The sequence below is a fragment of the Malurus melanocephalus genome, unplaced genomic scaffold, assembly GCF_030028575.1.
Source record: "Malurus melanocephalus ecotype Western Australia unplaced genomic scaffold, MMel_1.1 scaffold_32, whole genome shotgun sequence".
NCBI classification, from domain to species: Eukaryota; Metazoa; Chordata; class Aves; order Passeriformes; family Maluridae; genus Malurus; species Malurus melanocephalus.
The window spans coordinates 138562-161556 of NW_026623264.1; the positions used below are offsets into that span (position 1 = coordinate 138562).

Sequence of the window (22995 nt, forward strand, 5' to 3'; positions counted from 1 at the left end):
GAAAATACAGGACACTCCATAACAGGTTTACAGGCTGTGAGAGGTAGTGTTAAGCTATAATACTTTTTATACATCCACAYTRCACTTTTATCATGCAYACAACCTCATGTTCTGCACAGTYAAAAACKTGAGTTTTTCAGACTAAGGCATATTATAGATGCTCTCACAACAATACCAAGTCTTTATTTCAAACTGTGGCTTATATAAGTGAGATTATAAATGAGGGGATAGAGGAAGAGGGAAGAAGGCAAGCAACTAATATTGCACTGGATGCACAAATKATCTGGGGCTAAAGATACCCTAACAGATATAATTCCATGACTCAGAATAGAAAGGACACCTCTTCAGCCAGTGCATAATCCAATGTATATTATGTATTTTAACTGACACACAAAAGCCCCTAATACTGATATGTGTAGCAGTACAACTGAGGAGACGGCAGAAAGCATCCCTGAGCTAAATCTCGCACAGGGAATCCTCCTTGCCAGCATTACAGTTAGGAGAAACTGAAGAAAAGCCAAAATCGAGGCTGTGAAGGCAGAAGAAACTTACTTACTAAACAAAGCTGAAGCTCAGTAGCTCTTCTTTATCCACACGGGATTTGCTTTTAACTTTTATTTAAAAAGGTGGGGAAGAAGGAAAGCTGAAAGTACCTTGTGGTTTGCTTGTTTTTCTACTGTGAGTTTCTTGCTTTCTAGATAAAATTACCTTTCAGAGCCCTTTCTCAGACCTTCTTCCAAACCCAGCCGAATAAGCGGAGGCAAAGCCGGGCAGGTCACCCTCCCTCKGTCCCCCAGCTGCTTCCTACCTACAGCCGTGCGATTTCGCACCGCCCTCCCCGTCCCGTGGCCCCGCCACCAACCGCCTCCCAGCAAGGCCAGTGGGAAGGCGGCTCCGATGGCGGGCACGGGACGGGATCCGCTCCAGGAGCCCTCCCGGGAGGGAATCGCTCCCCCCGGCCCCGCTCCCCCTCAGGCCCGGCCCGCGCGAGCTGCCGGCCCCTGTTGCCATGGCAACCGCACGCCAACCGCCGAGGGGCGGGGCGCTTCCGCGGCGCGCGCCCTCCGACCAATCAGCGCAGAGGRGAGATGAGGGGAGGAGCTTTCTTGCGCATGCGCAGCCACGATCCCCAGAGGGCTCAGAGCGGGTTTCCTTCAGTGGCGGCCATGTTTAGGGAGTTGCTGAATGTCCTGAATTGGCAGGGTCCTGCAACGGTCATCGAGTCCAGCTCCTGCACAGGACACGCCAAGAGTCACACAATGTGCCTGCGTGCATTGTTCAAACGCTTCTTGAACTCTTGTCAGGCTTGGTTCTGTGACCGCTTTGCTGGGRAGCTTGTTCTGTGCTCAACCACCCTCTGGTTGGAAAACCTTTTCCTAATATCCAATCTAAATCTCTTCTGACACAACTGCAGGCTATTCCCTGTCACTGGGCGCCATAGAGAAGAGATCAGTGATCTGTGCATGACCTTCTGCTCTCCCTCTTGAAGYTGTAGACTGCACTGAGGTCTCCCGTCAGTCTCCTCCAAGCTGAACAGAAATGACCACTGCTCCTCATAAAACKTYCCCTCCAGTCCCTTCACTATCCTCCTTGCCCTCCTTTGCATCCTCTATAATAGCTTAATGTCATTTTTATAGTGCACAAAATTGCACACAGGACTGTTSCAAAATGTGGAATATGTAAACTTTTTCTTAGGAAAGGATGTTCCTTGCTATTTGTATACTTTTGAGTCCAATCCAACAAGGRATATTTAATTTGTGAAACAGCAGCTAACAAACAAGCTCTAAGTGATATTTACATGTTAGAAAAACAAATTAATTGTTTTTAGAATTACTTTGTTATAGTTTAGGGCTTGACATGCTTCAATGATCTGAGACCTTGGGAGAGGTCAATAAAGCTTGAGAAAAAGGATGCCAACTGATACTGGACACAAAGAATGCAGAATTTATGAGCCACAAAGACATCTGGTAGAACTCCCAAGATAAGGAAAGAACTAATAAAGCCAACTCAGCAATTGTGCTGAAATCAGCACCGTCTGAGTGAAAGGTAATTCTGGGAGGGGGACATCTACGACCTCCAACTCAGAGACCACCGACCCAAAAAAAGAGAAAGATTAGTCATGTGAACTAATTAGCATAAGAAGGAAGAGATTTGTTAACCAACAGTAGAATATKAATTCATAAGAAAACTACGTAGCTAGTAGCCAATGAACACTAATTCCATTGTTTGCTAAAATGTATAAATAGTAAAAAGTGTTGGTAGTTCATGTGTTTGATTTGTGAAATTCCACCACAACTCCAGGTTTGCACAGTTTTAAAATAAGTATCAATGTCTCTCTCAAGCGTGTAATTATTGGCTTGTTGCACACCAGRTAATGRATATKRTTTTTGTGKAYAACAGTACCCCAGTGCAGAGCAGAGCAGGGCAATGCCCTCCCTTGACCAGGTGGCAATGCTGTGCCCGATGCCCTCCAGGACATGGTTGGCCCTTCTGGCTGTCAGGGCACTGCTGRCTCATATTCAACTTGCCATCAACCAGGATCCCCAGGTCCCTTTCCATGGATCTGATTTCCAGCATCTCATTCCCAGTCTGTCCRTCTATCCAGGGTAACCCCACCTTTGGTACAAGAGAGGCATGGACATACTGGAAAGAGACYAGTTAAGGGCTGTTAGGATGTTGGAGGGACTGGAGCATCTCTCTTTTAAGGAGTAATTGTGCAAGCTGGGACTRTCCAGTCTGGAGGTGGCTCAGGGTGATGGCTTCCAATGAAACCAAGATTAGGACATTATTTCTCTTACAGGAAAAATGACACAAAATGTTGATGAGAGCAAGATGTTTTGTTATGTAAAATATGTTTGAAATAACTTGTTCCAATTAATTTCAATTTGGGTTTTACATTTTCAAAGGTAGCAAATATAAGATTCTCAAAAACATGGAGCAAATAGGAGCATGGGGGTTGTGGGGAGTGTTGCTCCTTCCTGCTTAGGGCAGGACTCCTCACACTCTTGCCTGTTCCAGCATGGGTTTCCCACAGAATCAGGGGCTGCAGGTTCTGTCTGCTCCACCATGGACCTCCATGGGCTGCTGAGGCACATCCTGCCTTGCCATGGTCTTCACTATGGACTGCAGAGGAATCTCTGCTCTATTGWCTAGAGACCCTYCTCCTCTTCCTTCTCCTTTTACTCTGACCTGGGGGTGTGGAGAGTTGTTTCCCTCCCATATTCTCACTTCTATCTCCTGGGTGCTGGTGTTGCACAAGTTTTTTCCCCCCTTCTTAAATGTTATTGTGAGGTGCTACCACCATCGCTGATGGGCTTGGCCTTGGCCAGTAGTGGRTCTGTCTTGGAGCTGGCTGGCATTGTCTCTATCAGACATGGAGGAAACTTCTGGCAGTTTCTCAGGTGTCACCTTGGAGTAGACCAGGTTARTGCCCCATCCAGCCTGGCCTTGAACACTTCCAGGAATGAGGCATCCATAACTTCTCTGGGCAACCTATTCCAGTGCCTCACCACGSTCACAGAAAATAATTCCTTCTTAATGGCTAATCTAAACCTACCCTCCTTCAGCTTAAAGCCATTCCCCCTTGTCCTGTCACAACATACCCTTGTAAAAAGGACATCTTTATTCTTCTTGTATGCMCCTTTAGGCAGTGGGAGGCTGCTGTRAGGTCTCTCTGGAGCGTTCTCCAGCGTGACTTYCTAGCAGAGGTGCTCCAGCCCTGTAATCAATTTAGTGGCCTSTTCTGGACTCATTCCAACAGATCCATGCCTTTCTTGWGTTGGGGGCCCCACACCTGGMYATAAGTACTCCAGGTGGGGAGTCTCACGAGAGTGGAGTAGAGAGAGAGAATTGTGTTCCTCAACCTGCTGGTTGAGGAAGCTGCTTATTTTGACGCAGCCCAGGACACAGTGGGCTTTCTGGACTGTGAATGCACGCTGCTGAGACATGTCAGGCTTCTTGTCCTTTCTCTGCCCAGCCTGTGCTTGGGATTAACCCCAGCCCAGGTGCAGCACCTTGCACTTGGCCTTGTTGAGCTTCAGGAAGTTTGCATGGGCCAACGTCTCAAGGTGCCTCTCAATGGTATCCCTCATGTCCAGGATGTTGACTATACCACACAGCTTGGTGTCAYTGGTAAACTTGCTGAGGGTACACTCAATCCCACTGCACACATCACCAACAAAGATTGCACTGGCTGGTCCCAATACCAATACCTATGGCCATGTAAACCCCATTCAGCCCTAACACTAATAAATGGAATAAAGTTCCATGAATGTTCCATGAACGTTTGGCTACTGCATCTTCTATTCCTTAGCTAGTGCACTACTTTTAGACAAATAAGTCTACCATAAAGCAAGATATTTAATACTGATGTTCAACACTTTGGCCTCTGAATTTGTACTGAGTACAAATTCATTTTGGATCAACAGATGTTAGGAATTATTTTATTCAGACCTCAAAGTGACAAAATGATTCATCTATAAAGATGGAGAATTAGCAGTGTTATCATCCTCCTATGCACACTTCACGTATTTGAACACCATTGTCTGCAGACCTGAATCCACCATCTCAAACTACCATCTCTTATTAACAAGAACGCATAGCATTTTGTTCCCACATCCTAAGAAAGATGAGGAGGAAAGAACAGAATTTTCTATTCTTTTGGCTTGAAATGATTTAAATTACATGGGGTTGGTTACTTTCTTGTTTTACTTACATACAAGATGTCATTGACCACAATATCTTTTTCATAAAGCCAAGAACACTTACACATCGCCCTGGTTTCCCTATTTTTCATGCACACTACAGTGGTTCTACATTTATTTAGCAACAATACTGAGCCCTCTGCTGTAAATTCAGAACAGGAGAAAAGTCTACATTTCATGTTGCCTTCATTATGCAAGGTTAAGTCACATCCTTAGATCTCCTTTTAGAAAGCTAACAAACCACGTTAGAAGAAAAAAGAAGCACCAAATTCAAGAAAACATACAGCACTGACAGAGGCCCCAGTTCAACTCCTTGGCTCATTTTCTGTAGGGGCACAGACAAGATCTACACATGTCTTTTTTTATTAGAAGCAAAACCTGGTGCTCTTCACAGCCAGACAACTTCATCAAAAGATTTCAGAGATAAATGAAAGGCTTTAATATTTATGAGAAGTAAACAAATCCCTTGAAATTACTATAATTAAAAAACCCAAAACACAACAACCAAACTTCAGGGAGAAAAGAGAAAGTTTGACTACCTTGAAATAGATTGCCTTTCTAGAGCAAGTACAATCTAAATATCTGTATTTGTTTCATCTGGTCCTTCTAGGACTTCAAATAAAATAAAATTTTTTATCCTGTCTAACCATGATTGCCTGGTTAGAACTACCATAACCCCAAAAATTGTTAAATTTCTCAGGTCTGTTTTGAGCAGCCCAATCAGTATGAAGGATGGGACAAGCAAAACAACTTAAAAGAAGTACGTTATAGCTTTAGGTAGCTGCTTCTATTTATGCAATATACTACTACAGCTAATTTCATCAGACTGAGATGGATGGACCTCTTCAAGTCATCTATGCTACACACTTGCATGATCAGAACAATTAARCAACTGGGAATAGAGGACCTCAACCAACAAAGACAATGAAATGACATCACAGATCTGCAGCATTAAAATCTGTTGGAGTCTGGGAAAAAAAAAAGTGAAGTTATTAGAAAACTATTTGCTTGTCAGGACAAACATTTTATCTTTATAATTTTTTTTWAAATGAACATTATATCTTATCTCCAGCAGAAATGATGATATAGGTTTGGGAAATGCAAAATCCTGTTTCCAAAGATGAGTGGCAAGAAATAATTCAAACCACAAAATTTTCTCCATAGAGAAAATATCAGTTTAGCAAATATTGTAATGAAGTTTGACAGATTATTCAAGAACAGAAAGTAAAAATTAATATATGCTGCTATGATTCAGAAACCATCTGAAGATGTACTAGTATCTCAGCATTRTTTTGTCAAACATTGTATAAAGACCTGAGTACTCACACAGTCGTTATTTGTTCTTAAATAGGTATAAGATATTATTTACATATTTGTCCCCAGCTATAAGTTACATAAATATTTGTGTTAAACCATTTTTGCTACTCTCAGAGTTTTACCTAGATGTCCTAAGAAGAATTTTTAAAGGGGAAAAGGAAGAACTTCCACCCAAACTTGGAACACTGAGGAGCTAATGTGGAGTTTGTATCACCATATAGAACAGTATTCTCTAGTTAGTCTACACCTTTGTAGAAGTCAGACTGAAAATGCCTCCCTTAGAAACCGATTTCAAATATAAGCTTAATTCTGACCTCAAATGATGTGAATGTAACTTGTCTTCAGCTGGAGAAGAAAGTTCAGATGGTTGTAATTACTAAAGATTGCATGTCATTAGATGCAGGCACATAAATTAATTTCCTTTTATAATAGAGTAATGCCACTGCAGTTGTACATAAGCCCTAAGGTAATCTGGGCTACAGCACACAGAAATTCACACAGGAAATGAGGRAAAAATTTACATAGGAGTTGAATACATGTTTCAGTTGAAAATGAAGGGTTCTGAAAGAAATACATTTATAATCCCATCAAAGGGCTTAGCCATTTCCTATCTGTGATGATCTGAAGAGACRAASTATGCCAAAGAGAGTAAACATTCTKTGCTTAAACCRTTATTACAAATTGTTATTTAAGGTGACAATGCCTGACAAACTAGAGATGTAGTGATGACCTTYAGTGTACAAACCCAGTAATACTTACATATGCTTTGTCATCTGGATTTTTAAAAGGCTAATGATCAATCTTCTTATTTCATGGGGGAAACAGACACTAACTCTGGCAAAAACGCATTGCTAAAGTTTATGCACTCCTGGTTTTGAAAAGCCAGGAAGAAAMCCCCATTCTCCTGAGATACAGTCCTGTGACCTATCCACTGGACCATGCTACTTCCCAGAATACTGTAGTTTTCAGAAAGCCCTGTATGAAGCAATTTTTCATAATTAAAAACAAACCAAATGTCACAGCAAATATTTCAAATGTTAGAGGTTTCATCTGAGGGTCAAAATTAACTTTCCCAAATTACATATTTCCTCATGGATATTATTCTGAGGCTCTTAAAAGAAAAAAACCACAGCTCATAAAAATACACCCCGAGGAACAAGATACTTCRTTAATTCCTTAAAGGTTTAGCATAATTATTTTTAGCTCCAGGAAAATCTTTCAACTAACTGGATACTCTGTGATGTCAGTTCTTCAAGAGCTGACACATGAAAAAAGTCTTATGTGCATGCAATTAATCTTATATTTTATCACCCCATATTTTAATAATTTTCACCTCTTAGGAACTTTAGGAACCCTAGAATGATGCTAGCTCACCTCTGTAGTATTTACTTTTCTTCTCTGTTTTTTTTTTTTTTATTTTTAAAGTATTTATCATTTTATCTTAAACTTAGTTTACAGTAAGATATACAAAATACTTTATATTGGGATTTCAAGAAATACTTCAAATATTAAATATACTAGAACTGYAGAATCGTTAAGGTTGGAAAAATCATCAAGTCCAACTATTGCCCTAGCACTGCCAAGTCCAGTACTAAACCATGTCCCTGTGTGCCACGTATCCAATGATGGTGACTCAGTCACTTCCCTGGGAAGCCTGTTCCAGTGCTTGACCTCTCTCAGTGAAGAAATTTTAGTGGTGTAATGAGAGTCCAATTCTGATTTGGAATTTTTAGGGCACAGCCATAAAAACAGACAAAATAAATACCATATTCATCAAAGAGAAGGTAACATACCAAGCTTATTTTAAAACACTGAATTAAATTTCTTAAAAAATCCAAAATTTAACAAAAGTGAGAAAATAAGCAAGATGATTAATGTTTAATTGCATTTACTRTATTTTTAACCTTATAAACAAAATAGTAACATGTCAGCAATTTACAACTTTACAAATTKGATTTGTAACAGCTTTACARCTTGGATTCTTCCATTTTTTCATAATCAACATAATCARCTGGCATTACAGTTCATAATAAATGGAGGACTATTACAGAAAGACTGTATGTCGTGGGGCAATGTACTAAGCTGTGCAGGAGTGATCCTGTACCCGAGTTCATGGCAACCTTATACTTTCTAAAGCAACTCTATCTGCTACACTGAAGTTTCATGAAACATTGGACAAGTTAAGGTAAAATCAAAAATACCTAAAACCAGTTGCAGTCAAAACTTTATAAAGGCACAAGTGATAGAAAYGCAAGAAAATGATGCTTCATTTACTRAAGTTCAAATTTAAAAGAKCTCATTRTTTAATCTGAGCACATGTGCAACAYTGCCACCAAAGGCAAGGAAAACAAGAGTCCCTTGTCAAATACGGTCTGAACAGGGACTTTTTGGGGTAAGGAGAGTTTTTCAAGGAATACCAAAGACAGAGACCAGTGCTCTTGTAATCAGGTCAGAGTTGCCTGTTACTCCAGTACTAGAATCAAAGATAATTTATGAAAAACTCAAGGAATATTTCTTCTGACCTGGCATGAAGCTGAGGTAAGGAACAACTGAAAAACTTGTGACGTTGCTCAAAAGCAAAAGCTTAAGGTCAGCCTTTTTATTAGCTTTTTCTGAAACAAAAATATTTCTTGACTTCAGTGAGGCTGCTTTTAAGAGCAGATTARAGAGTTAGTGACAAAACCCAGATACCTGTAGCTAACAGTGCCAGAAAGAGTTTYTGGGACTGAAACATTATCTAAAATTTGTCTTTCTTCAGTGTACTGATCTTATTATTTAAAATTGCCATTTAGCATAATCCTTTGGAAAGGCTCAGTCTCCAGCAGATATCTAATACAAGAGATCTAGGCAAACACTTAACATTTACTAACTCCCRCTTTCCCTCAGAGTAAGTGTTGAGGTTTTGAAAATCTGGGTGTTTCAGGGTACAAATGGGAGCTGMTGGATGCAGACGTATTTAGAAAAAMWTGACCCMAARAGCCTGATCACCCTAATTAGCTTTTTACCAGGGAGACAAAGGAACAACGGGGAACTGTTTTGCCTCTCTCTGAAACTTTGGTGCACCCAAATCTTGGTCTGGGCTCTGTGTGTCAAGGCCAAAGTAAGCTGTGGGATGTATGGAAGGCAACTAAAATTATTAAGTGGGTAAAGTGGCAGCTTTATAACAGCATGAAAAAGCTGAAGCTTCTCAATTTGGAGAGAAGGCTGAGGTGATGATATGATGAAAGRTAATTAACATAAGGTGGAGGATAAAGCAAACAACACTGTTGATCACCCCATGCCATGCTACTAGAAGTACTCTAGAAACCTTCTAGATAATCCAAAACAGGTAAATACATGGCCAGGTTCAGGTGCTCTCCCTCAGCMGCACTCCTACAGCTGCCTTTAGTGATGGTCCATCAGCAGGGCATTTCCCATAACCCCTCATCTTCTCTTGCCTACTTGTATTTTATGTGRGCTGGAGGATGGGACAACAGAGAAACAGAAGTCAGACTCTCACAGCTGCATTACTCCATGCAGTAAATTTAAAAGTGAAAAAGGTAAGAAACATTATGCTTTTTTTTCCTTGTTCATATTGCAGCCGAAGCCCRACCATTCAATCTTCAGGCAAAAATTAATTTATAGGAGCTGTCATTCCATTCCTTATGAAACATTTGAAGGGAACTTCAAAGGAGGAGATCTGATAGGATAATGAAGCATCYTTTTCCCAGTAAACACAGAATAAATCTGAATGGCGCTTCTTCAAGCCTACTCACAACAAGGCAAAAAATCCTCTATCAGGGATTACAGCTTAGTCCTTGGTATCTGACGATCACAAATACGCATGTATTTAAATTTTGTTGATATTAATATGTACAGATTATTTTAAAATGCAATTTGCATACATGAGAAAGGTGAACGTACAGGTATGCTTCAAAGAAGAAAAAACAGAACAGGATAGGGAAGAAGTTCAAATATCGTTCAGCATTTTCACCATCCTGCAAATTTAATATGTTGGCAGGTACTGTGAGATGAAGAAATTAGTTGTGTTCATTAAGGTTTTTATTTATTAAAATGTAAAAGGCATGCAGGATTTTGGAATGCATGCTTCTCTCAAAAAATTTTATCAAAAAGAACCCATTTGTATGTGTTTTAGTATGTACTGCGTTACTTCAGCTGTCAGCTACCTGGTGTGTGGCACTTATTTGCATATACTAATTTCTAAATAAAAAGTGGGTGTAAATGGGGAAGAATAAATTGATGTATTTGTTGGTACACAATATATATTGTTCTCAAGAATACCCTTATTAYCAATACTCTTGAAGTCTCACAACTGCTTAGTAGAATTAAGGCACCTATCAATTATTATTCTCCATTGTTCAGGACACACTTCTTTGCACCTATAGATGGGGATGACTCCTTCATGCTAATGATCTCCAATGCATGGAATTCTGATCTCAGAATYTGGAATAACGCTAGCATTAAAAATGGCTGATCAAAGACAAGGACCCCATGATTTTAGCTCCTGAACACTGCAGAATGGATCTTGTGCAGGCCACAGGTACAGTCCCACTACCTGTATAATTTGAAACTGAGTTGTAACACCATATGCTCAGCAAGTAACARGATATGTAACTCAATGGACAACTGYTCACACGAGCATTAAAACATCAGCATTCACATTTGCTATAGTTTATAAAACACTTGGTGTTTTAAATTAAGCCATCTGTGACTAAACAACATCGGGTGTAAGCCTATATGYAAAAAAATTCAGTTCATTGCTATCACAAACAAGAACAGTTTAAAYACAATTAATAGACTGAGATTTCAACTATTATTTTAGATTTTAGGTAGATACAAGATGTGCAAAACTTTTGGATCATGTAAAGTAAATTCTACAAAGAGGCAATAGGAATACCTATTAGGAAATAAAACCTATCTCACAAAAGCAGAGTACTTCTTTGTGTAAACACATATTGACTGGGACAATAGCTGTGTGCTAAATTTAAAGTCTCAAACACCTGTGGAAGAAAATAAATACGAAATGTTATAGCCAGGTACACCAGCTGGGTCTTCCTTGAACTTAAAGGGAACTGCTGTGTACTTATGTACTGTGCTTGTTTGTACAGAAGTCTACTGATGCAATTTCCAAGAAAATAAATAGCTTTGACAACTAAAATAGCACAGCTTTCTTCTCCTGACTCCCCACCACCACTACCATGCTGCAAGAATTAAACTGTTCTCCTATCAAACTGTACATCTGATAATTATCTCAAATTCACTACCTCTGATTAAACTATATTTTTCCTATACAGCTGGATGCTGCTGCTTTAAAACTCTTGATGAACTTCTGCTTCAGGGTATCTCCACTTCCCTGCTGAATTACAAATTTTCATTGTGTAACTTGTAACTTAACTTCAAATRCACTAGAAACTGCTTGGTTGAAAAGGTCTAAATGAGTAATAGCTATTAAAATTTCGAGACCAAAACAAAAACAAAACCCACATCAAGGCAGAGCYAAGGTTGAAAAGGAATATACTTAAGGTATAAAGCATAATGGCATATTCTATAAAGCATAAATTATCCCCAAAGTAAACATTCCAAAATCCCCAGGAAACTCAGGAATAAGGACAAAAACTTAAAAGGAATCCAAACATCTTGTGTTATTGAAATGCAGTTGAAAGCCTCCAAAACAAACTTAAATCAGCCCTGCAGCAGCAACATGTTGTAAGACAGAAATGATGATTAATGAATTTAGTATCTGTGGCCTGAAATTAGCCTACTGTGTATTTCAAAGGTAATTTTTCATTTTGTTCCCTTGTATGCAACAAGTCACTATGACAAGCAATAGAAGGTGAGTGGGAGAAAAATAATGGTATATAACCATATTATGAGTTTCATTGCAGAGYTGGTCAATTGTTGATTATTTAGAAATATAAAATGTCCATAATGAGTATGAAGCAATAAGCAAAATACTATTGTACCATGCATACATGTTTCTTYATTGTGAAAACATTTCTGGTTGGAYTGGTAAACATAACTCAGGAAAAACTCCATTAGATTTAACAACTTGTTAGAAGATAAAAAAGTGGGATTTCAATTCTTGAAATTAAGCACAGATATTAAAATCTGAGAAACAAACTTCTTCCACTGCATAGGTTACCTATCTAATCTAACTGAGTAGACAACTTTTCTACAGAACAATAAGAAAAMCAGTAAGAGAAGATAAACATTTGCCAAAAATATCAAGACTCAAAACACACATTTAGTTTCAAAATTCTTTTATTGCCGTTGGATAAYAGAGATAAATATCTAAGAGCAAAATCCAGTAAGTTACATTTATTTTCCTTTGGAACAATTCTGCAAACTGGTTTCATGATAAAGAACAAAAAGTTGCACTACGTTTTGGAACATTTTGTTCTTTAAAACTAGTCAAACAGGTGGGAAATATTAAAGTACTACAAATTAAATGAATAATTTTCCACTTCAGCTTCCTTTCCCAAATTGAACAAGTCCAAGCAAAAGAAACTATGATATTTTCTGCTGTGGAGATACATATCAGTTGGTGATGTACTTCAAGCTATATTAATTTGATTAAAAAGTTTATCCTTAATAACCTGAGACATCAATCCATGTATAGCTTCTATGGTGGTCTTGCAGCTGAAAAACAARCATAAATTCAATGTTGGACAAAAACTGAACTGAACTGTCATTTTCCTTGAAGATATCCAGCTGTTTTGGAAGTTCAGGGTGCCCATAACACCATGAATCTTAAAAACTGTCCAGACAGGAACAGTCACACACAGCAATTTAGCCATTGTTGCCAATACCTTTTTGTTACTTAAAAAGCAGATTGACTATACACACAAAGACCAATTCCAGAAAACTTCCTCGTCTTGTAATTTAGGACATCTTACATTAACAATGCCAAGTGGGGTCTGTGGTCATCTGAACCRAAAAATAAAAATAAACCCTTAGGGGAATGGAGCAGTTGGTATTATCAATACCTGCAGGCTSTCACTGTTSTCTACCTTATCTCCTTTGCCCAAGTGCAGRACAGTAGTAAACAGTAACCCATGGCTCCTCTGAAAAACTTCACAGGAAAGTTTCACAGGAAAAGTTTATAGAATAAATATGTTATTGGTCAAAATATGTAATGTGCAAAATGCCCAAAGAGCTGAATGGATTTCTGTTGATCCAAGTTATCCCCAATGTCTGACTTAGGGCAATGTAGTGTCAAACTAACAAATAAAAACCAAATATACAACTGCTAAAGATGAATCAGCCCTGAAGGCATGGAGAATAGGGACACATTACCAGATAGACAGAAGAATCCTAAGGAAAGGAAATCAACTTGGAGCACAATTTAGCTAAGGCTTATGTCCCCTCAGAAAATGGCTCAGAGATGTGCATGGACAGTAACAGAAGTTACCATACAGCCCGGTGTAAGCACCTTTAAGCTAATACCTTACACCATTATTTTTCCTAAAACAGTAAACAGTTTGTCCTAAACAGTATGTCCAACAATCCTTTAGTAAACTCTGCAACCTTATTTATTCGAAGTAATTTAGGTGACAATAAATTAACTGTCCTGGGTCTGCACAGGCCTTCTACTGCTCTACTCTTAGGAAAGATCAGTAGCTGAAGCAGAACATGCATCTGTAGAAGTGCTACAATAAATTTTGGGAACTAAAGTAGCTTTTGTTGCACAGGAAAGCAGAATTCATGACAAAAACAATCCCTTCCAATCCCTTCCTGTTTATAAACTAACTACTGATGAAGACTAAATAAAAACAGAAAAGARAAATACCTAGAACCACTGCAAGAAATAATACAGTACAATGATCAGAGGAATTATTTCTTAGAATAAGTATGTGAGAGTAAATGGAAAAATAAAATGCGGTCAGTATTTAAATATATAAATATATAAAATATAAATATATAAATATATAAATATGTATAAATAATATAGACATATAAATAATATATATTATAAATATATAAAATGCAGGACTCCAAACAGATCAAAATCAATACAAACTTGTCAGCAACTCCATTCTTATATCTTTAAAGTGTTGCTATTCTGTTTCCGTACAGGAACTGGGAGCTATCACTCTAACCTGGCTGCTATGAGCTAGCAACATCATTAACTCYCACTGCAAATATATTCTGCAATTGAAATAGGCTAAATGAATATTAATTTTTATGAAGTCCACCCTCCTCCAACTCTATCATGTTTGTTAGAAAACTTGTAAGAGCTGTTAACTTTCTATAAGAAGGAAACAAATGCACAGAAGACACCAGCACAACAGCAGCTCTGATTCTATTCAGCAATGACCATATTACATTTGCAGGTTTTCCCCCACTCCTTACTGGGGAACAAAGGCTTGTCCAACACAGGCAGACTCCTCTCTTTATTAAGGCAAAGCCTGTGTTTGCTGAGTCACAGTGAGCAAGATGTAAATAAAATTATTTCCGTTTGCACAAGAGCTCCTTTTTGTCTCTACATTTTTTAAACCTATGTAAGTCACCACTCCTCTGGTATCTCAAAAATCAGTTCTTTAGTGAAGTAKGTATTATGGCTAACATGGAAACAGGGAGAGAATACCAGGAAATTGTTCTATTATCAAGATTAAGTCATAAGGATGCTAAACAGAAAGCCTCAAAATCTGAGAACACACAGATGCAAACATCCCAGATTTTGTTGAGTTTTTGCAGTCTGTTCCATGGTACTCTACAGAATTGTTCCTTATTAAATGGAACTACTACATCTTACTCAGAACTCTCCTAAGGTGTGTGCAGGTGAGTCCCACCTTCTCCACAGATTGACCTGAATTTGTACCAGCATGGACAGTGCAGTATTTCTTGGTTTTCAAAGTCTGAAATTTGCCAAATACAGTGCCCTTGAACAACCCAGATGTATAACCTGTTGGACACTACTACTCTTTGTAAAAGATTTTACTTGGAAAAATGATGACTCTAACATGATATAGTCTAAGCACACATATAATTGTTAAGACTATTGGGAGAGAGATGGAATATTACTGAGAAGCAACTTGTGTACTTCAAAACTCAAAATAAACAGAGCTGATTACCAATACACATAAGGAAAACTGAGGGAAAATATTACAACTTCTTTGAAATAATGTTGTATATCCAGTGATAAGAAGTTTATTAGCTGATAATAGCAATTATTTGCTGTCAGGCAGGGTAGATAATATAAAAAACAGGATATCTGTGATCATAAGAGAAAAAACAAATATCAAAACCCAACCTTTTCTTAAAAAAACCAGACATCAAAACCCAACCTTTCCTTATTKGTGAAAAAGAGAATACATTAATTAAGAAACATGAAGAAAAATAAGTTAATAATTTTTAAGTTAGTAAAAGTATTAGACAAGTATACACCAAACATACTGGACTGTTAACACTAGTTCTTAAAATTATGTTCTATACCGTGATTTTATTTACTAGTTTTGACCAGATTAATCACAAAAACATGCTAATTTCTAGCAAAGTTACAGTTCTGCATTTAACAGAAAAAGTCTTTTTATTTTTTTGTTTGCCGGATACTGATGGAACTTTATAGCAACTTTTTGTTTATTAAACTAGAGTTGAATTTATTCCAAACTCCCCAAAATTAAAAATTCATTGTAGGTTTAAGAAAAGCAAGATTTTCTTGAACTTTCAAAAGTAACTATTGACTTCTGTAGTCTCCCATTTCTATCTATGATCTAGTCATTCTTACCTCTAATCTTGTTAGGTTACAATTACAGGCATGRCAAACATCTAAAACCAAATAATACTTTTTAAAGGGAAGAACACATGTGTTATCTTACCTGTCTCTTGTTGCTTTTGCAAGTTTGTCTTCTGATTTCTTGTCATGAGTCTCTAAACCCAGCATGAAACTGCCCCTTCCAAGCTGAGCTTCTGACTGTTCTAATTTTTCAGACAAATCAAAGACTTGGCCAGTGGTGTAGTCAGCATTCTTAAGAGAAAAAAGGTAATAAATTTATTGAATTTAAGCTATAAATCCAAGCATTTATACACAAAAGAGACCAAATCCGAGAAAAGCTTTTAAGAGTGTAGTGCTGCCTATTTTAATCTGTATTTGCAATTGGAGTGATATACAGCATGAGTGGTGGTTATGAGAACAGAACCTGAACATCTGACAAATGCTCAATCCCTAAACCCTGAATTGGATACTTTTCATTACTTTCTATCCAAGCATGCCCTAAGTTAAARAAAAAGAGTAAGTAAAACTCTGTTGGTATTGACCAAGAGAAAAAAAAATTGCTTATGCAGAGGGAAGGTTTTGATGCTAAGCAGTTACACTGAAGTAATTGCCTGCAGTTTTTCTGTTGTAACCTTATTTTAACAGTTCCATTGTTTATTTTTTAAGTGTTTACTTATTAAATAGCATTATTCATTAGAGTGCTCTATAGAGATACAAAGTTGAAAAGTATTTAAGACAAAATCTAAATGTATAGAGAGAACTCAGTAAAATTAAACATGTTATTCCCACATTCTACTTTTACAGAGCAGATAGGAGGAATATTTTAGTATTTAAGATAGGGAAAACCTTCCTTTCTTATTTTATCTGACAGATTCTTAATGGGGAGTTGTATCTACCAGGGTTCTATCAAACATTTCACAGCAGAGGGCCTGGCTTTCAGCACTCATGAATGAATCAATGCACATAACTGTGGTACTTACAGTAAGCAAACTAGAAGAACTGAGAGTGTTCACCCAGTACTTGTTCCACAAAAGTTCAAGCAATTTACGATCCAAAGATGATTTAAAGTATGAGACTTCTAAAGCATAATACCTTTAAAAACAAACATACAAACAAAGTAATTTTCCATCTAAATATGACTTGTTTGATTGCATAGTACATGCAACTCAAAAAATCCTTATCAATAGCAAATATATTCAAAAATCCAAARCATTTAAAGTTACTCCCAGGTCCAATTCTAACTCTCTATGATTTTCTATAAGGAATTCATATACACATTTAATACATAATCCCCACATGTTCTGCTGTGTTCTGTTTAATAAGATTGCAAGGAGTTTTTGTTCTCTTAACAACCTGTTCCATGCTTGGGTTCTTCAATACTGTAATAACTTAGAGATGATTGTAGTTTTGCATGTATCACCTTTAATTTCTTGTAGTTTTGCATGTATCCCCTTTAATTTCTTGAGGAATGCTTGGAGCAGTAAATGTTACAAACAGACAAACAATCGACATTCTACCACACTTATTTTGAAAGCCAGACTTCAGTGGTGTTACAAATTAACAGTTCCAGTAAGGCAACATAAGGAGCTGCACAGTGCTTGCCCCTACCCAGAAGGGCAGAGGATTACAGCCTCCCCAGCCCTGCTGATCAACCCACATCTGACCATTTCCTCCCTGCCCTAACAGGGCACCACTGCTCAAAGGTGCTCAGAAATCAACTGAACGTTCATCTTTATCTCTGCAGTTCTCCCTTAAGACATCTGATTAAAAGCCAGTAACACTTTTTTCACAAAACCAGGAGTGCTAATGCAACGAGAAACTTCAAGATTTGAAACACCACAAAAAGTTACTTTTCCATACTGAATCACTAACCTAGACACAAAAAAAAATGCTAAAGTTTGTAGGTTTTATGTTACTTACTGTTTACAATGTACACCAAAGTCTTCTATTTTATTGAGTGGAATAGTCTGGTATTCAGAGGGACCTTCATCAGGAGGTTTGTAGCCCTAAAAATTTAACAAAGAGAAAGATGACTCAGTAATTCTGGGACTTTTTAAAGCGCCTAAACTTTACCAAAAATTCTAGTTTATGCAATTCTAGTTTATTTTTCATAAAGAAAATGACATTTTCCCTCAGTCAGAAAATTCAGAATTTTCTTGCATCTCAGATTTATATTTGGCATTACTAACTGTAGTAGTCATTACATTTGCAGATTTATTAGAAGCAAGCTAGTGGTCATAGCCGAGTTTTTTTAAACGAGTAACACAGCAAGCTATGATTAGATAATTTCTTCGATCTAAAAAAGGGCAAGCTTCTTCTTAGACAGTATTTCTCTGCCTATTCCTAAAAATTTTGAGGGAAGAGAGAAGACATGAGAAGAAGGAAAAAATATCCATGGATACGTCTTAGGTATAACTAAAACTTTCAGTTACTTGTTTAGCCAAGATGGTGCCACTCACAGCTACTGACTAAATAAGAACTGCCTGCAGTCCCCGTGAAAACTCGCTAAAAATATGCTTCTAATGTGCATTTTTCAGATGGGATCTGGCTTTCAGGTGCAGAATTCTTCTCCCTGTTCAAAATTCTCCAAGTATTTATGAAGTACTTTTGCCCCCAGCAGTRAATATTCTCCTGAATCACGAACTGTTCTAAGATCTCTCCTGTTTCTGTCAACAAAAATAATGCTTGGACTGCTCATAAACATTTTTTTAATTGCAAAATTTCATTTTTATTAAACAATTAATTTTGGTAATTGTTTTACTGGATGGCTGCCTGAAGTTCTTGATGAGTCACTAAGAACTGGGTATTTAAAAGATATACCTGAACTTTACTGGATTGAAATTAAATAGMACAGCCAGAAGTTATATGTGAGAGCACATATTTGGAGACCTAGATCTCCAATACTRATGYGATTTTCTAGTTTTAAGCCTAACCCATACCATTTAATTAACTTTTTTATTCATTAGTTTGTGGAGGTTCATAGTATTTATTTGAAAAAGTTAAGTAGATAGTTTTGAACCTTCCTTTTCTAAAATGAAAAGCAAATTCCAACATAGTAAACATGCTATTAACATTTGACTTTACATCTAAAAAACCAAGAGAAGATATAACACAAAACTATTTTGATTAATGCTACCTACAATTATATCCATTAAAAAATGGCTATATGGAGCTACACCATTTTGGGACAGTTTCACAATCAGGACAGTATTTGCTTTAAGACTGCCAAAACTTTATGAAAACCAAACCACAAATAAATCTTTATATCCAAAGGTGTGCAGTAACGACTGTGTGAGCACATCTTCCTTTGGAATGAATGAGACATTCAGTACAGCACAGCAGACCAAACTCTGACAATCACTGCAGTAATCTTTAGAACCAATGCACAGTTATTTAAAGAGACTTCAGTGATCATACACTGGATAATTTTGACTATTTACCTTAGGATATGTCCTAAAAGCTCCAAGATTTACTTTTCCTGCAGATATTGTTCTTGTTGGATCAATCTGTAGAAATACAGGTAATATCATTCCATGTATTTTATAAATTATTACAGGTAAAAATTAAGCTTATAGTAATTTTATTTCAGAAATGTAATTAATGCAAATTGTATTAGTTCTATTATAAAACAGTACTTTTTCTGTTGGTATGAGACTCCAAAAAGACGGGAATGTCAATAGCTTTCTGTGGATCATTTTTTTCAAATTCATYTTCTGTATTTCCAAAATACTTAAAAAACTCCTATTCTTAAGAAATATACCATAAYTTGAAATAATGCAGTGAAAATGGTCTAGGCAAGAAACACTACTGCTTTGGCTAGTATGTGGCCAGCAAAGCAAAAGGAGTGRTACCAGTTTAAAATGTGGATCTAAYACTTCCAYCATACAAAGTACACACTACTAGAATGCTAAAAGACAGACATCCAAAGATTATTCTCCCCTCAACATGATTTGCTATGCAGTGTTCTCATCCATCAGCCARTACTTACAACCACTGCTACGAAGGGTTCCTGAAATTGCTGATTAAGCATCTGGGTACTGACGTCGATCCCCGAGAGCCAGCAGCCGTAGCCGGGGTGGCTGTGGTACCAGCCGATGGCATTTTCCAGGCGCCCGACCTAAGAGCAGGGAATGAAAACAGCCCCAGCGTTCAGCTCCGTTCCCAAAGCACCGGCTGCCCTCCAGCGGCATTCCCAGCACACTGCAAGGCAGCGCCAGGATAAACAGGAATTGCCACTCGTGCTAAACCATTCCTTAGAAACCCTACAATGTGTAGTACTGGCATTCTCTGCTACAGCGGCTGCAGAGAACAAAGGCCTTCAAGGAGCCTGGAGCTCCTTCTTCAGTGACAGCAGAAGCACAGAAAAGGTTCCACACATCTGGATGGTGAGCTGGGACTTCTCAGCAGGGCTGAGAAATTTCTTATGGACGTAACACAAGTATGTGTAATCTCATACAACGTAGGGAACATCAGTAGAGAATGAATTATTTAGTACGGTAACATATCTCAGAGTCATATACTAATAGATTAGTGATAGGCTTAAAAAATAACTTCAAAGGCATGTTTTCAAACAACAGAAGTGACAGAAATTATTACCTGGAGCCAGGTCTAAAARCCAGAAGATAAATTTTTGACAACTTTTTATCAAATAAAACATCAAAATAGGATTTTTCAAATAATATACCTGGCTATCTCTAAACATAGAAAGAGAGGAAGAGAAAGGAGCAAAGCYGAAAAAACCCAGGAGAATAAACACCCATTGAACCTTAYTTYTGCAATCCTSTYTAAGGAATTGTTTACTGGCTGCTCCAGTAAYGATGAGATAGAACACACAAACTACCTACTTTATTTTTTTAACTAGTGAATAATATTTATATTTTGTTTACAACTCCCACAAGAGAGACCAACAGAACATTAAAGAAYATATGTTGTTTTTCAAAGCCAAATGACACATTTGAACTACATTAAGACCAGATCCTGTCCATGGAGAATCAAATAACTGGAATATCAGCATCTATAAAGCATTTATCTCGGGGAATATATTAACTAGCATCCTACTGAAAAAAAACAGCTATTCCAGAAACAAATGCTTGCCAAAATTAAGTATGAAACAGACAGAATAAAAACTCTACCAGAGCACCAGGAAAGCTGAGTTATTTTATTTTGCACAAGTTCAGTTTCAAAATTGTGAAACCAACTATAGACAAAACCAAACAACATAAACAATGGGAAAAAGAAGTTCTGTATCATATAGGAACTCCTACAGAAACCTGGACTGTTCAAAACATAAGATAAACTGTTTATAATTTTATGCTATATAATTACCATTTTGAAACTCTCTAACTAAGAATGGGATTGTATGAATGTATGTCTACCTAAAGATCATATGACTATATCTTTAGACAAAGACATCTCTTCAAGTAACCTATCTTCTGCAAGAGGAGTATTWGCATCATGACATGGTTTTCAGATAAAACGAAATAGATTAAATAATTTCCACATTTTCTGAATTTAATAACTTAAAAATGTCCCAGAACATAACTATTGCATTTTTACTCTTTGCTGATTTTATGATTCAGCCTAAGGCACATCCWTTTCAGTATCTCCAACTGTACATAAGGCTGTGAACTTAAGTACAACTCTCCAAAACAASCCAAATACTCCTCTGTTATATCCACTTAGTAAATAAGGAGCCTCTAATTTTAGTTGGTTTGAAAATCAAAGGGTCAACTGGATCTCAAAACTGTTTGAGCTTGGAGAGGTAAAGCTATTTCAACTTTTATTTGTAGTATAGGGTTGTCCTGTCAGCAAGTGCTCTGATGGGCTGTGCTGGTTTCCACATCAGGCACAGGGCAGAGCTGTATTTCTGTAATCATTCTGCATGTGAGAATTTTACTTTATAGTCAGGTTTAATATGACATGGATCTTGGAATGGAAAGTCAGGAAGATAGGAAACAGACAAGTGAATCTGTTTATCTAAATTTCCCAATGATAAATATGAATAATTAAGTTGCACTGAAACATACTTACTCCCTCACTGGCAGTTCCTTCACAAATGTGTCTTTTTWAATTTTGTGTTAAAGAGCAGCATGGCTTTTTCAGAAGAAGGTARGAATAAATGTCATAATCCTGATCTACAAATACTAAGTATGTCCAATGCACACATGTATTTAATTTTGCATACTGCTTTCAGAAAAATGTATCRGTTATTTTAGAAACAYRCTCTCACAGCCAGMAGCTGCAGCCACAAAAACAATTYCTCACCAATGAAAGTAATTTACAAAGAGAAGGAGAATTCAGTTCTTATCTTMGAATCATTAAGGTTGGAAGAAACCTCTAAGATCATCGTGTTCAATCTCTGATGACATACCATAAGTCAAGAAAATATGTACGTGAAAATGTTTACAGGGTCCAGTGTTCCCTGTTGCTGACACAGTTCTTACTGTAATGTTTGAGGAGAAACAGGACAATCCGACAGGTGCTTTATCTGTCTGGGGGAGAGGGGAAGCCTGCAACCGCCCGAGTATGATCCTGTAGTTCATAAGAGCCAGAGGATCTCCACGGAGGGGATCAAACAGCCCCTGCCACCTCTCCTTACCTGTTTGGCGTTCTCGATGTAGGCAGCCATGTACTCGTAGGCGGCGGCCTGCGCGTTGACGCGGGTCTCGGTGCCCTCCACGGGCAGGGCGAAGCTGTCCATGATGATCATGGTCTCCCCGTCCACCTTGCCCAGCATAAGCCCCATCACTTCCAGGTTACCGCCGGACCTGGCGTGCATCACCATCTTCAGCAGCGCCAGCGCAGAGATCTTGCAGTACTTGAAGTAATGGTGGCTGCAACAATGCAGAGGCCGCGGAAGGGAAGGCAGAGCCATCAGATCAGGCTGGTCCTCACCGCCCCCCCGCCCGGCCCCGCCGCCCCGCTCCCACTCACTCCTTGGTCCAGGGCTTGGCCGCCAGGATCTCCTGCTGCTGTTTGCGGTCGTACTTGTAGATCTCGTCGATGCTCTGCGCCTCCTGCATGTTGTTCGCCAGCTCCCACGTCTTCTGTGCCATCCCGCTCCCGGAGGCGCCACTCCCCGCCGCCGCCATGGCCCCCAGCCCCGACCCCGCTCCCGGCGCCAGCCCCGGCTCCGCACCGGGCCGCCGGCGGAACCAAGGGCGGCGSGGGGGGAACGCACKGGGGTGGTAYGGTCCGCGCAGGCGCGGGCGGGCGGCGCGGGGGGGGGAACACACGGGGGTGGTACGGTCCGCGCAGGCG

At 38.4% G+C, this 22995-nt stretch overlaps 1 protein-coding gene across 1 annotated transcript; it reads right to left on the bottom strand.

The window, feature by feature from the left end:
* Window positions 1–12263: 12263 nt before the first annotated feature.
* Window positions 12264–22919, bottom strand: COPS5 (COP9 signalosome subunit 5). Its single transcript, XM_057363895.1, has 8 exons — window positions 22669–22919; window positions 22334–22568; window positions 19724–19852; window positions 19176–19241; window positions 17656–17741; window positions 16716–16827; window positions 15839–15987; window positions 12264–12659 (listed from the first exon to the last, which is right to left on the bottom strand). Exons 1-8 carry the CDS (start codon window positions 22824–22826, stop codon window positions 12575–12577), a joined length of 1020 nt encoding a protein of 339 aa, XP_057219878.1. The 5' UTR covers window positions 22827–22919; the 3' UTR covers window positions 12264–12574.
* Between the last annotated feature and the right edge of the window lie 76 nt (window positions 22920–22995).

Bases quoted from the DNA above. Each gene is read 5' to 3' on its own strand.
- COPS5 (XM_057363895.1), bottom strand. From the start codon at position 22,826: ATGGCGGCGGCGGGGAGTGGCGCCTCCGGGAGCGGGATGGCACAGAAG. The intron at 22,569-22,668 runs GTGAGTGGGAGC...GCATTGTTGCAG, and splicing joins GCCAAGCCCTGGACCAAGGA to CCACCATTACTTCAAGTACT. The intron at 15,988-16,715 runs GTAAGTACCACA...TTTTCTCTTAAG, and splicing joins GTTCTTCTAGTTTGCTTACT to AATGCTGACTACACCACTGG.